This window comes from Pipra filicauda, unplaced genomic scaffold (assembly GCF_003945595.2).
Source record: "Pipra filicauda isolate LSUMZ 115617 unplaced genomic scaffold, ASM394559v2 scaffold149_size4050908_pilon, whole genome shotgun sequence".
Taxonomy (NCBI): Eukaryota; Metazoa; Chordata; class Aves; order Passeriformes; family Pipridae; genus Pipra; species Pipra filicauda.
The window spans coordinates 3,134,967-3,149,841 of NW_024103984.1; the positions used below are offsets into that span (position 1 = coordinate 3,134,967).

At 36.5% G+C, this 14,875-nt stretch overlaps 1 protein-coding gene across 4 annotated transcripts in view; it reads right to left on the minus strand.

The window, feature by feature from the left end:
- Positions 1–1,160: 1,160 nt before the first annotated feature.
- Positions 1,161–14,875, minus strand: part of MYO1B (myosin IB) — a 112,687-nt gene continuing 98,972 nt past the window's right edge. For all 4 annotated transcript variants that reach the window (XM_027737479.2, XM_027737483.2, XM_027737478.2 and 1 more), the window contains 7 exons: positions 13,979–14,053; positions 13,426–13,560; positions 12,427–12,533; positions 9,442–9,574; positions 7,727–7,879; positions 6,717–6,844; positions 1,161–4,134 (listed from right to left, as the gene is read on the minus strand). In XM_027737479.2, coding sequence (XP_027593280.1) covers positions 4,011–4,134; positions 6,717–6,844; positions 7,727–7,879; positions 9,442–9,574; positions 12,427–12,533; positions 13,426–13,560; positions 13,979–14,053 — 855 coding nt within the window. In that variant the 3' untranslated portion in view covers positions 1,161–4,010. The remainder of the gene's footprint in view (positions 4,135–6,716; positions 6,845–7,726; positions 7,880–9,441; positions 9,575–12,426; positions 12,534–13,425; positions 13,561–13,978; positions 14,054–14,875) is intronic.

The following is a 14,875-nucleotide window of genomic DNA, read 5'->3' on the forward strand; positions in this document are numbered from 1 at the left end:
GGCAGCTCTGAGGTGCAAATTAGCAACTACTGTGCTGGAATGGTTGCAAGGTTGTGCTACATGCCAACAACCCTTAGTTGTGTTTAAACTGGAAAGCTGTGGGACAGTGACATTAGCAATTAGTTTAAACCACTTGATTAAAAGCAGTATCCAGAGAATTTTGATCACTTTGAGGGGTTTTACAAACACTGGCAAACAATTGTGCCTCCCACTCACAGTCATATGTCCGTGTAAGCTACAAAATATTACAATAAGGATGGAAGCTAGATAGGAGAAGAATCAGAACTCATTTGTTAGTCATGCTAGAGATTCCTTCAAATCACACTGTTCTGTATTGTTATAAGTTGGCAGCATCCCCATAGTCCTCTCCAGTTCTGTCTTTGAAACATGTGTTTGTTGGGAAGTTCTAGTGTCCAAAGCAGCATAGACATGTGCATCTCCCTCCTGCCCATCACCATCCCACTACAGTGCAATCTTTTAAAAATAACCATGACCATTTCCTACAGAATATGGAAAATTTGTTGTTCTTCTAGATTAAGGATGTAAAAGATTAAGAATTAACAGTGAAATTTATGCAGACTGGGGAAACTTTTCTCATTTCATATAAAAATTTTGAACTAAGTCTTCAATTTTTTTCATCAGAACTGTAGAGAAAAAGGCTTTCATTTTGGCAAAGTAAACAAACCTGAAATAAAACTGAAGATGCTTTTTCTGATTTTACATTTTAGTTTCTTTCTTCCATAATTTGTATGATGAACAAAAACATATAAATCAGGATAGAATTGTTAAGGATAAAAGGAGAGAAAGAGATCACAAAACAAAACGTGGAATATAATAGGTTTGTGGCACAAACCCATTTTTAAAAATCACATTCAACTGGCTGTAATACTGTTCTTAGAGAATCAGTCCAAACCCTAATGTTAGAAAAGTTGAGTTTGAAGAATTTTCAGTGAAAACTATGTCAAGGAAAGACTTACACTAAAGAACTGGACTGAAAAAGGTTACTGTGGAACACTGAGGATGACATGCTGCTTCTTAAGGAATCACAAACAAAATAAAAATTTCTTCTCCAAGTCACACACCACCGTTGTGTATATTTAACCTAAAACCCAATCACCTGCTCTTTTTGCAGTAAGACAGATACAGATATAGAGAAAGCATAGGTCTAGGAACAGAATTTTATTTGATTCTAGAAAGCATCATGCAACAAATCTCATTTTTTTAATGATCCTTGCCCAGATTTGAGATGAAAGATTAGCATTTACAAAGTAAAAGGATGCGAAAGTAAGGTTAGCACCATAGGAACAGTCTTCTCTTTACAACTCCATTGAATAGACAGTTATAAAAGAAAATAGAGGAAAAGAAAAAAAAAAAAAAAGCTAGGTGACCGTGCATTATTTTTGACATCCTAGACACTTAAATCTAAACATCAAGACACTATGGCTCTCCTAGCATATCTAATAATTCATGTTCAGCAAAACTTGCTCTGTACATTGAGAAATATTAAGAGTCAAAAGGTAATTGTCACAAAGTACCAGGTAATATGCAAGGTAAAAATTGTAGAGGTCCAGAAAAAGAAAGGAAACAAAAGAAATTAAAGTGAGGAATTTGTCCTTGTGTCAGTCTTTTGCAGATATGGCTGCTATGACTTGCTGCAAAGATCAAAAAAAAATAGAAAGGATGCATACTGGGTCTGGCTGGGATGGGTCAAATATCCTAATGTTATGCTGTAATACCCTAATTTCATGGGCCAATTATCCAGATGTTTTTAATCTAAACTCTCCCATTTCCTACCTGCAAGCGACTACAGGATTACATCAGATTTCAAATGTTTGTTTTCCTTACTTTTGTATTAATTTTCAAAATTTGCTCCTTGTGGTTCTTACTGTAAAGTTTTCGAGACAGTGAACAGTTTTACAAACCCTCCAATCTTTCCCAAGCACAAATTCTAATACAGGATTTAGGAGTTTTAAATGCTGCATTATTATGTGCTGTCTTCTTAAGGCAATGGAATAATTCCTTTCAAGTATTAATTTTGCATTACAAATCGATTCTAAAATTTCCTTCGTAAGCATCTATAATCACAAAACATGTAAAATTATTTAAATTTTGTTAAACTATTAACCTGACTCAATTATTAGAAGAAGAGTTCTAACTACAATTATAATGAAGATGCAACTTTTTCTCAGAGTTTGGGAAATACAGCTTTTGAATTACTCCCACCTTTCAAGGTCACACGCTTGGACTTTTAACAGAAACATTAAAGCAACCACTTAAAACAACTGTTTTGTATCCAAATCACAGGAAAACTGGTTAATCCCAAAGCAGAATGTGGTATTACCCAAACCAGCTGTATTTTTCAGACTGATGACCATTAGCACTTAAACATCTTTTGCAATAAATGATGTTTTAATGCAGAGAGCAAACAATAACATTGAACTACCCAGAGGAGCCTTCATGGCCATGAGCACTGTGTCACTTCACCACCAGGAGAGTAATGAGACTATGAACTTTTCTTCATCTTTCTTTTATTTATGCTTGGACTTCCAGCACTGCACATCAGATAGCCAGGGTCTTAACCTGTCCTATATCAGACTGCAAAAATACAATGTGCTTCCTCCACTGTCCTTGCATCAACAAATCAAACAGTCACATCCAACAAACCCTTCACTTGAGTAGTTACTTCTATCTAGAAAAGCATCTCTCCTCTTAAGGATTTCAACTAATGCTTCTGGCTTATAAAAGATTAAGTGCAATCAGTTACACTGAAGGTTGATAATGCGGCTCTTGATTGTATTTTCTGTGCACGCATTTACATCAGGCACACAAGTTATATAAAATAGTCTGGAGTACAAAAATATGGTTATAACACAGGAGTACCAAACAGCACAGAATTAGAACTGTTTTATTACCATAATACCTATTTATATACAGACCCTCAAATTAAGGATTTTTTTAAAGTATTCTTCCCAAATTGACAACTGTAGTGTACACTCTAAAAACTGCAAATTAACAACACAGATCTATTTTAACCCCTACACTGTCTATGCAGTCTGCACCAATCCTCTCTCTTCCACACAAAAGTGTATTATAAATAATTTTCACAAAATGTCACGTATGTTTTATTGCACATTGTACATGCCAATATTTAAAAGAAAGGCTCAAACCTTTCACTTGATAACTAACTGTTTAAATAACTAGCATTTACTTGTGTTATGCATTTTTCAGGCTCTAATCTTAACTGATAATTTAAAAGAAAAAAAGCAGAACAGAAACTATGCCTTGAACTGTATAGCTTTTGTGAAGGAAAAAAAAAAAGCGCTTCTTAAATTTTGCTTATTTCTACTTCATAAAGTTGTTATAACCATCTGACCTAATTAAAAATGCTGTTTCAAAATTTCTGCATTTTTTACTACAGAATTACGCATATAGCTGTTTGTATAATCACATATTCCTTCTATTTTGCAGAATTAGATGTTTCTGTGCTGCACTGATGAAAAGGTTGAGTTACGTAGGTCCTAGTGTGAGCTACAGGAGTCGTCGTATCAGCCTCTGTTCTGCCGGTTTCCACAGCAGTGGGAAGTGAGGAGCCTGTCAGAACTCCTGAACAGGTCAGTATAAAAAGACACTGGGCACAGGTGGCCATCAAGCATCAAGGCCATGTTCCTGTTAAGCGGATCTCTAGACTAAGGAATACGAGTAATTTATCATTAATATGTGGGTTTATGATATGCTGCGCTAAAATATGACCGCTAAACAAAGAGAATGATTCGTGTATGACAGATATGTGCCAGCTGGTAAAAATGCCTCGCCGGATAAAAATCTGCATTTCGAGGGTTAAAACATGAACAAGAAGATTGAAAAGTCGGTTGATCAAATGTTTTGCCAAGGGTTTCTAAAGCTATTAGCCATCAACAGCTCCAGAAAGGGATGAAAATAGCAAAACCAAACAACTAAAATTGCACTATTACAAAGAAACAAGTCCATGAAAGGAGAGTCACCAGCTGCAGTTAAGGGACAGCCACTTCAAGAAGCCGATTGTTTTTTCGCTTGCAAGTTGGGATGTTGCCGTTTTTCTGGCTGCCTTGTATGAACTTCACACACACTTTGTCTTGTTTGAACTGGACCAGAAACCTGGGAGAGGGAATAATACAGAGTTTAGTTAAAGGTGGGAAAAAAAAAATAAAACCCACATATGAAGAGCAGAAGTCTCTTCCTGTTGGTTCCAAGCATCACTCCAAAGGATGTAATTTTTAGCTCTGTATTGATAATAAAGAGTTGGGGAATAAAAAAAAAATACATAGGTTATGGTACAGCTTGAATCTCCTTCAGGTAGCATCTAATAATTATTTCCTTTTGCCTATAACTGTGGACTTTTTATAACAGTTAGTTTGCTATTCCTTTAGAAAAAAAAGCAGTTTAAAACAGAATTTCTAATGTACCAGAAATGCAGCAATGACTATTTCCAACTGCTTCACTGTCAGCCAAAAGAACTTCTGTTTCCATGGAAGGAAGCTAAATACTTCTATAGCAACATCAGGAGTGCTATTCCTCTGGTTTATGCTTAATTTACTACATCTGGTATTTTAGCAGCTCTCATATGTCTAATCCTTAGTTAGCCTTTATAGCCCCCCTGCTCGCCAACTGGAAGAATTCACTTCCTTCCTAGCAATTTCCAAATTTAGACATTTTCTGCAGTTCAGGGTAAATTAATCTGGTTTTGACTCTTCACTTTTTACTGGAAGGGAAATTTCACTGAATGTGGAGAACTGCTTTGAAAAAAAACCACCCCCAACAGGCTTCTGTGGAGCCTCAAACCTCTCACTGATCTGGGTAGTGAGATTAAAAGCAATAAACAGGGCAGTGCTGCCTTTTGGCTCACATGCAGTGGTTGCTGACCTAAAAAGTCCTTTGTAATACAGCCGATTTTCCCTTTTAGCATCCTTAAAAAGTCCTCCAGCAGAGGCCAAAAACTTCAAAGAATTTGCTCTGCAGCCGGAAACCACAAATCAAGCTGACGGCAGAGCTCAGGGGAGGAAGTGGCCTCTGCTGCGCTGAGCTGCCCTTCGGTCCCGCTTTCCTGCTGCACAGTCCAGACACTCAGGACTTGTTCAGCGCTCCCAGCCATGCAGGCAGGCAGCTGGAAAACATGAGCAGGCCTCAGCCAGCACTGCATGCCCAACGCTGCATTTTCCTAGACCCGCTGTTCCAGTATTGTACAAACGGCGTGTCTCTTACTAAACACGCCCCTTCACCAACAGTGTTTTTGCTTATATCAGGTCCCTTCCCAAAAAGTAGCGTAGCCAAAATAAGGCCACGTTTTCTTCTCAATCTCTAGCTGTGCTTGTATCTAAATGTTCTCTTGCATGGAGAAGAGAGTTCTGCTTCACCATCAAACAGCTTAAAATTATTTAGTCTGGATATACTCAATACAAGCAATACGCACTTGAATGTTTTTAATCTGCAAGGCAAGAAACAAAAACACATCCCAAAAAGCAAGACTCCCAGGAAGCAGGCTGTTTTCCAGACCTAAGGCAGGCAGGCAGTCCAGACTAGTGTAATGCATGCTTATACTTTGTTTTAGTAGTTTATTCCTTTGTAGCCATCATTAAACTAGAAACTTACTGGGGATAGCCACACTCTTTTAGAGACTAAAAACACACACACCCTTAAGCAAATTAAATTACATCTGGCAACAAAGAACAAAGGAAAATGGCAGATGTCATTTTCAAGGAAAGAGCAAAATTAGCCTTTAAATAAATCCTTAAATCTGAACAGATACAAACTGTACTCACTACCATGACTCCAGAATACACGCAGTGCGGTGCAGCCAAATAAAAGGTTCAGTTTTTGCCTACAGGAATTTTACTTCACTATTGTTAAAAGGTTCCAAATTTTCTTCTGTATTCAAAATGAATAAACCCACCAAATCAACACTACTGAAAAGAGAGGCCCCTTCCACAGAACAAATGGAGTGCATGACAATGGTGGACTAAGTGAGGGACTCCTACTCAGCAAGCTTTAGGAGTTCACACACACACACAAACACTTTTATTCCATGGCTATAAACACTGCAAGTGCAGTCCTTACTTAAGGCCAAAATATGAAACTGTACCAAGTAGAAAGAAATACTAATTTCAGATGTAAACTTTTTTATCAAAGGAAGCTTTTTAGCAACCAGGAAGCCCCAAACAACAATAGGTGGTTCAAACACCATCAGCAGGAATTTTAAGAATATGTTTTTCACCTTCAAAAAAGAAAAGGTAAAGCTTTAAAAACCTAAATTACTAGCGCCATCATTGAGTTGGGGAGGAGCTTTGCATTCTGTTTTGATTGTTTTCAGTAGAACTTGGCACCTAGTGTCCACTCTAATCTATAAATCTCACAGGAATTTGTGAACTTTTCACTCACACACAAAACAGTTCTCTCAAATGCAGCATCTCCTAATTATTTCTACAGCAGCAATTCTGTTTCACAAGCCCATTTGAAACTTTAGGAAAAGCACTTTTTCTCTAATGACTTTCAAGGAAATAAGAGACAAAACGAATACTAGAAATGAGTACACATTGAAAATTTGATCCTTCTTTACAAGTATTCTGTCAAGAGAAAAGAAGTATTAGCTACACAACAGTGTTTTGTTATTCTAACATTAGACACTTGACTTCTTAGCATGTTGCATTGAAGCAAATCCACTTTTAAGCAAACAAGAAACATACTCATCAGATATCTCAATGTTGAGCTTCTGTTTGGTTTGGCTGAGAGTAGTGCGGTAAAGTTTAGTGGCCATTTCAATAAGGTGATCGCTGCTGAGCAGGAAATCTCCTTTGGTAGCTGCTTCTGAACCCTGAAACAGGAAGGAAACTAGTTAGGACTACCAAAACCTGGAATATGACTAAATGCCAGACAAGCAAGAAGTTCTACAAAGAGTCTTCTCTTCCCAGTTCAATGAAACAACAATCTTTTGTCTTGAAAGTTAAATAGGGAATGCAGTGCAGTGTAAATAGAATCAAAATGCAATTCACTATAAACCAGTTGAGAAAGGTTAAAAAAATCCCTTCTGACAGTAAAGGAGGGTCACCTTCATTTGTCCTACAAAACTCTAGTGTTTCCGTGTCCACCTCCTGGATACACCACAGCAAGCTTCCAGTATTTGCAGAAATGAACAGAAACAAATTACCAACACCAGTATGAGGATGAAGGCGGTGAGTATGAAAAGACACTGTATATAACAGTCTTCAAATCCATTTAAGCTAAAATATAAATGCCAACTTAATGATTTTAGCAGAGCAATGCTGACAGCGCAGTGAAGCAAATATAGCACTGAACTAAGCTCTTTAGAACTCAGTAACCAAATTAACTGTGCCTTAACAAGGATTTCTTGGCATCCCATAAAGAAGAGAGAAATATTCTACCAGTATATGTAAGGAAAACACTGCTACAGGGCACCTGAACCATATTACAAATGGAAAACTCTGATCCTGAAGAGGCTACAGTGAAATATGAAGTCTGATTTTCACGAGTAAAAAATTGTTCATAATGTAATAACTGTTCCCATTTGGTTTGAACAGTTTTAAATCAAAGTTTTTGCAAATATGACAAGGTTCAATACACTTCTAAACCTACAGGCTAACCACTATGATTTAGTGCTACAAGATAATTAACAAACGGGTTTTACATCACTGCATGTAAAATGGTCATATTCTTGTGCTATGAAGTTGTAACCAACCTCCTTGAGGTGCACTGCAAAGAAACCATCATTCTGTGAGCTCATGGACACTTTGGTAACATCTCCCAGTGGAACCTCTGACTTGATAGCTCCATTTTTTTGATCCGCAAGAAGAACATTATTTTTGGTTAATAAGAAAATCCTGGATGTAGCCTGTGAAAATGCAAAAATGCAAATCATTATCTACACAAAGAGAGAAGTGGTCTTCACTGAGCACCTACTAAAGCCCCAAGGAGTTCATAGAGTTAAAAAGCTTGGCCCACATTAGCAAACATGAACATTTGATGTTCAGTAAAAGCTGCAGATCAGTTAAAATCAGGTCATATTTATTTATGTGTCTAATTATAGATTGAGAAGCTTAGCTCATTTTGGCACATATGCTTAGGTATAAACAGTTCCTGTAATTACTAGCTTACAGTTATAAAATTCAGAAAGTAAAACTCTGAAACTATGCAAATCAGGATAACCTCATTTCTCATGCTCTGTCAATCTCCAGGAAAACCAACACACTTTTTCAGTGATAGCTAATGCAGGACCAAGCCTCAATATTGACCATTATTCACCAAAACTGTGTTGCAGAACAACACAAATCACACAGGTATTTTCACTGTTCTATTTTGTCCTCCTTTTATCTATTGGCATAACTCTTTAGGAGGAAAAGCATTCATATTTTCAAATGACAAATATTTTTAAAGCATGAAATGTGTGTTCTTAAATTTGTCGCAGTAAGAAAGAGAAATGAGAACCTAATCTACATACAGGTTTTTTTTCCTGTAAAGTTTTAAATAATAAAATGTGGATTATAATGAAGACGTAGCTCTCTTAAGCACATGGAACCATAGCTCATTAATTTTTTTTTTTTTTTAATCTTGAGAGCTGTAGCCTATGCAAGTACAGGAAAGATACTGTTTTCATTTAATTAGTTTCTTCTAAACTGGAAAATTAACTTGGCATCAACAACAGGCAACCTAATTTCACTCCTACAAATGCATAAATGACATCTACATCTGAAAAGTTGAGATCTACTACTTCTAATGTTTAGACAGAGAGAGCAAAAGCAATTAAATTTACTAGAGTAGAATAGTACTTCCTGTTTTAATAAGTATAATTTAAATGCAAAATGAGTTCTGCGTTGGCAGAATAAAAAAGTACCCACCATATTTAACAACTTTATTCAAATGATACAAGAAACTTGCCTCTTCATTCCAAAGAGCTCTTGATTTCAATCAGAAGACAGGCAAAGCCAGCAGAGTATGCCACTCATAATTTTAAGAGATAATAAAATGTGACAATCAGTAGCTTGAGTGACAGTGTGGATTTTGAAAGGTTAAGTTTTTTAAATACTTGAACAAGAATAATATTCTCTAAATGTTTATTTACTTCAATTGGCAAACAGAAGATCTTAGCTGGGTACAGAGACTGCATTTAGTTGTGATACAATACAGTCTGTTGTCAGTTGATGAGATTTTTGTTTGGAAAAAAAAACACTGAAAACTGCAAACCTAAACAAGATTTTAGTAATCTTTATCCAAATATAAAACAGGTGTTTAAAACCACCAATCTACAGAAATCCAGCATTTCCAGTCTTGCCCTTAAAAATAGGCATTTAAAAAAAAATCCTTAGACTATTACATGACAGAAATGAAGTCTCCCTCTCAATGTATTTATAACAAAAATTATCTACCCTTCTGGATAAAGCAATTCTGTTTTATTACCTTCCCATTGGCTCGATTGATCTTATTCACAACTTCTGCAATAATGATCTTTTCATCCACGGCATCTTTAAGTTTTTTGTACTTGGGGTTCTCACTGATCTCCAAGTAAGCCCCTTGGAAGGGCTGTCCAACACTGCCCAACAGAAGGACAAAGGAGACATGAGTTAGACACGTTAACACCTCAGGGAAGATGCAAACCTCCTGACAACATCACAGGCTTCATAGAGCCAGGAGATGCACCAAATACCATTTTCAATGATTCTACACTGCCAGAAGCCTCCCTAGACTTTGACACACCCTCTCCCAGGGAAAGTCACTTGCTGCTTCATTTTTAGTGAGAGAATACTCTTAAGAAGCCAGAAACCTCTACTGACAATGTCTACCTTTTCTACCTGTTCACTCTGGTGTTGGCATTAATCTGTGCCATGCAGGCACAGTGTGTCAGCAGAAAATAACGTGGGAATTGCCACAAAGTAATGTGGATGTATCTCCCAGCATATTATCCCAAGGGAAAGCAGAAAGGAGGAGGAGTAAGAAATGGTAGGTGTATTAGACACAGAATCTTATATACATTAACAGCCCAGTGATGGTGAATAAAGAGAAAGTTATCACCAAAGGCAGAAGAGGATGGTTTTTTTCCTTGCTCTGGAAACATTTTCCAATTAAATGAGCCAAATTGCTATGGATATCAGACACAAGTACATCCTTGCACATGCAACCAATTGTGATTTAAAATCTCCCAGTAAAAGTCTCTGTGAAAATGGAAAATGAAACCTCAGTAGGACTGACACAGTATTAATACTGACAGGCAGACTTGAGTGAAGGACATGAACTTACCTTCAAGACCCGCTGTTGTTTGTAAAACAGGGAGCAGCTCTTTGTCAAGACCTGCTGTGCCTGCATATCCCCCATCTTTATCCACCTCAGGGTGTTAAAGTAAGGACTTCACTACAGGTTAAGAATTGGTGGATAGAGTCACTGCTTGCTTTGTTAGCAAGTCAATTTAACTGATCACTTTGATTAAATTACAGTCAAAGTACTAATGCAAAGCTTTGCCAAGAGACCAAGACTAGAGCCCAAGAGAAACAAATATATTATGTGGAACAGCACTGCCTTTGCAATCTCTGGCACACAGGGAGATAAGATGGGAGAGAAAAGGAAGGGTACTGCAATTTTAGCATTCACAAAAAGTTCTTCTCTGTTCTTAAATAATTATATTATACACGGAAAATTAGTGTCATCCTATGAATCATTATCATACTAACTAACCAGAAAGTTTATACAGTAATTTCCTCTACCCTTAGGTCAATTAAAAAAAAAAAAATCAACCCCCCAAAAAACCAACAAAACAACAGTAGGAGCTAATCAGCTCTGAATACCAGACAAAAAGAAATGGAAATAATTGTAAAAGAGTGCAGGGTGAGGAAGGCATTACAAGTTTCTACCATGTTGGAGCTTTGGGGGTTTTTTTTTGTTGTTTTATTAATGAGCATTATGAAACCATAGTCACTAAAACAGTACATTCCTCGTGGACTTTGTCCCTAACCAAATAATGACAACTTACAAGCTAAAACTGAAATGAATCAACAGTTACTCTCTATCACATATGCCACTTAAGAATGTCTTGGATGAAAATAACTCATATATATATATACACTGCTTTATAATATTTCACTGTTCAGTGTTGGTGTAAAAAGTAACAAACTAGGGATATAAATAGAATTTCTTCCTTCCCAAAGAGCTCTACACCAATCAGATGCAGACTGACTAAAAGCAAAAAAAACCTGCTTCCTCCTAGAAAAGTCCAAAGGCATCACCTTTCTCTTTTCCCAGCAGCATTAAAAGGCATCCCAAAGCAAACAAGGAGCAAACCACAATCTAGCCTATACAGTCATTAAACAAGTGATCTACTGAAGAGAAAAAGAGAAACAAAACAGAAACATATATTGAGCCTATTACAGGAAAACGGGAAATGGCTCAATAAAAAAAATTACACAAACCAAAACCAATAAAACATAAAAAACCAAGCAGAGCTTGTCTACACATGGAACTGCTCCCATCAGATTCCTGTTCCTCTGCTGAATCTTGCTTCTCACTCTACAGTGCCTTGTTCCTACTCAGTTCAAACTATGGCTTCTAAGAGAGAACTCTCCTGAGATGGACAAGACCTTTGTTTCCAAGTAAAACACAAATTTCTAAGCTCATATTCACTCAAAAGTGTAAATCAACTTATTTCAAGGACATCAGATCTCTCTTTTGTCAGCTTCATTGTGTACATAAAAACCTGTATTCCTTAAATAAAATCAGATACTACTGCACTTTTTTGAGTAATGTTAGCTCTGTAGATAGCAATGACAAGAATTTGTCAGTTTTTAATAACTCAGTCATCTGAGAAACCAAAAAAACCCGTATTTGCAGAGATTTCTCATTATTAAAGAAAAAAAAAAGACTAAAATGGAAATAGCTTTTTTTTTCTTTAAGTATCCTTTCAAAAACATATACTTTAATGTATGTAACTCTTACATTACCTAGTCTTCACCTTAGAGCATTATGGTGAATGTACCAAGTTTGAACACAGGAGAGCTCCCTGGAGTGACACAGTCACGGCCTTTCAGCTCACTCTGCCTTTATTGGTTGCAGGAAAGAGGGTGATGGAAACTAGGGGAAAGGGTGGGAGTTATTCCCTTCTGCAAGCTCTTCAAACTTTTACGATGTGAACGGGTCATGGGGAGTTAGAACAACAAATCATCATGGATTCTGGACATAAGTGCTTGGTACCACAGGATTAGTGGGCTGCAACAACATCTAAGAAGCAAACTGAGGTCAATTTTCAGGACTGTAAAGTAAAATGATGGAGGGACACTGTCAAACAAGAAAAATGCACTTTCCTGCTTAAGATAAAAAGCAAAATCTTGCTTAGTTTCCTAAATCTATATAAGGACATTGAATTTATTGTACACTAAAAGCAGCAGAACCAGTCATTACCTGGCTGGATATAAAGCCTTCTTGTCCTTGAAAAGTTCACTTGCTTCCAGTTTTTCTTCATATATAAGCTTCTGCTGATCTGTGAACTGATCTCTGTACTTTTTACACTACAAAACAGGATATATTAAACAAACCATAAAATTATCTTTCCCAATCACAACAGCACCACAGAGTAATGTTTGCTCATTGCTCAAGATGCACATTCTTTGTACGCTTCTGAAGTGACTCGGCTCCATCCTACATTGCCACTGTAACAAACAGCAGAGGTGTTTTTCTCCTCTAGCTCCCTTCTAGATGCTTTTGAATTACACCAGAAACAATATATAAAAGATCTCGTGTAAGCACGTTGCACTTGAACATGAGCTTAATCTATCACATACAAGTCATTGGAAGACTGTGCTAAAAAGTTTCACAGAAACATACAGACAGTTCCACAACTGTGGAAGTTTATATGGACAGAGAGAAAATAAAAAAACACATCTGAGAGGATGAATTTTGCAGGCTCAGAAAGAAAAACTGTTCCTTGACAATTCACAGAAAACATACCCCTCAAGGTCAGTAAAACGTCCCATCAGCACTTGTACAGATCTCACCATTCTCTCCATCCAAAGATCCAAAACAAATTTCAGCTAACCACAGCTCATAAGTAAAAAATTCCACCCAGTACTTCCAACGTTGGTCTAAGAGCTAGTCCCAATCCTAGCCATGGACACAAGTATTACAAGCTATTAATTAACAGACAACAGACATACTGCTTTACTGTTAATGTAAAAGCTGATGGCAGGAAGCAAACCTCTCTCCCCAGCCCCAGAAAGTTATATCCAGGATAGTTATATCCATTTCAGGCCAAAGATAATGATCGAAAACCATACGTCTTCCAAAGGAATAGAGTTACCCTGGCTGGAATGGAAGGAAATACATCCTAAAAATAGGCCCTTCGTGAACTGTTGAAAATCACATGAAGAAGTTCTGTACAGACTGGATCAGAATGTGTCCTACCCTCCACAAATGGAAAATCCTCTTTAGTTCCTTGTGAGTTGAATCCAAGAAAAGGTAAGGCCTCGCTGGCCAGTTTTTATCTATTGGTGATAAAGAAGGCATCTTTTTCTTCATTTCCAGGAAGTATTTTTGCATCTGTGATAAAATTGAAACAAGATGTTTTACTAATGTTCAAATATCAAGGTTATTGAAATATACAAAGAAAAGCAGATGCTCTGTTAATAAAAAGTACAGTTACCAAACTGCAACTCTCAGCTCTCATAAACCTGAATAGGGATTTAAAAAGCCAGGTATATTGAGAAATGCAGATTTATGTGTAAAATACTTATAGAAGTATGGCAAATACTTAGCACCATTCTTACACCCACAGTACTATCACTATCCTTTCTTTACAATGTCAGAATATTAACTTGTCAGTTTTCCATATGCTTAGCTTGGACATTTCCTTATGAAGACTATCAAGGCCATAACACAGCTGTTACATTTGACTGAAAATAAAAAAAAACTTAAAACACAGAAAATGTACACGTGCTTTGTATGGATATATACATACAAGTCTCTGAAGGGTAAATTCATAAATTTTTCTTCCAGCATTGGCTCTGAAGAATTTCCTGTACTCTCTACGGACCTGGAAAGTTAAACAAACCCTCAAAGTGAGTACAAAGAATGGATTTGTTTGCACAGGTACTCTTTTATAAAGGTTTATGGCAGAAAATACTAAAACAAGCAAAAATACATGCAAAAGGTTCTCTGAAATAGGAACATTACCTGGGTACACTTAAAATGTATGAAACAGACCATGGACCAAGAAGTCTGAAAGATACCTGGGCTGATCTGAATTCAGTCATTTGCAAATATAACAAGGAATCTGAAATACTTCCCTCCAAAAAGGCAAGTGATTCAAATATTGTTGAATTCACAGTATTAATCGATTTTCAATAGGTTTTTGCATAAAGTTGGACTGAAAAAAAGTGAGGTACATTTAGTGATATAATTTTCTTGTGTCTGAAGTGATGCTGATTTGATGTTAATTACAGAGTTAACTGGTGAACTTTTCTGATTTTTCTCCTTTCAGATTCTTAATACACAGACTTTTCTAAAATAAAAAAGATATTTTTTTTTTAGAATAGACTTCTGCATTAAAAAAGTTCTTTTCACACAAGCAGTCTTCATTCCAAAACAAAAATAAGATTTTGGTGCTTGATAAGAGCAGAGAATTAACACAAAGGGTGCTTAATGTCAGCAAGCTTGATATTTGCTCCTAAAATTTATTTAAAAAAAAAAACAAAAATCAAAAAAGCGATCGGTGAGAATAATTTTTGCAGGTGATACTAATTTTTAGTATACGCTTGGAAATGCAGGCTTCAGAGTACTTGTTTTGCCCCTTGTATTTCTATCAGTGCTGATTAGCACAGATCAAAATTCAGAAAAGGCAGTTTGAGAGAGCCTG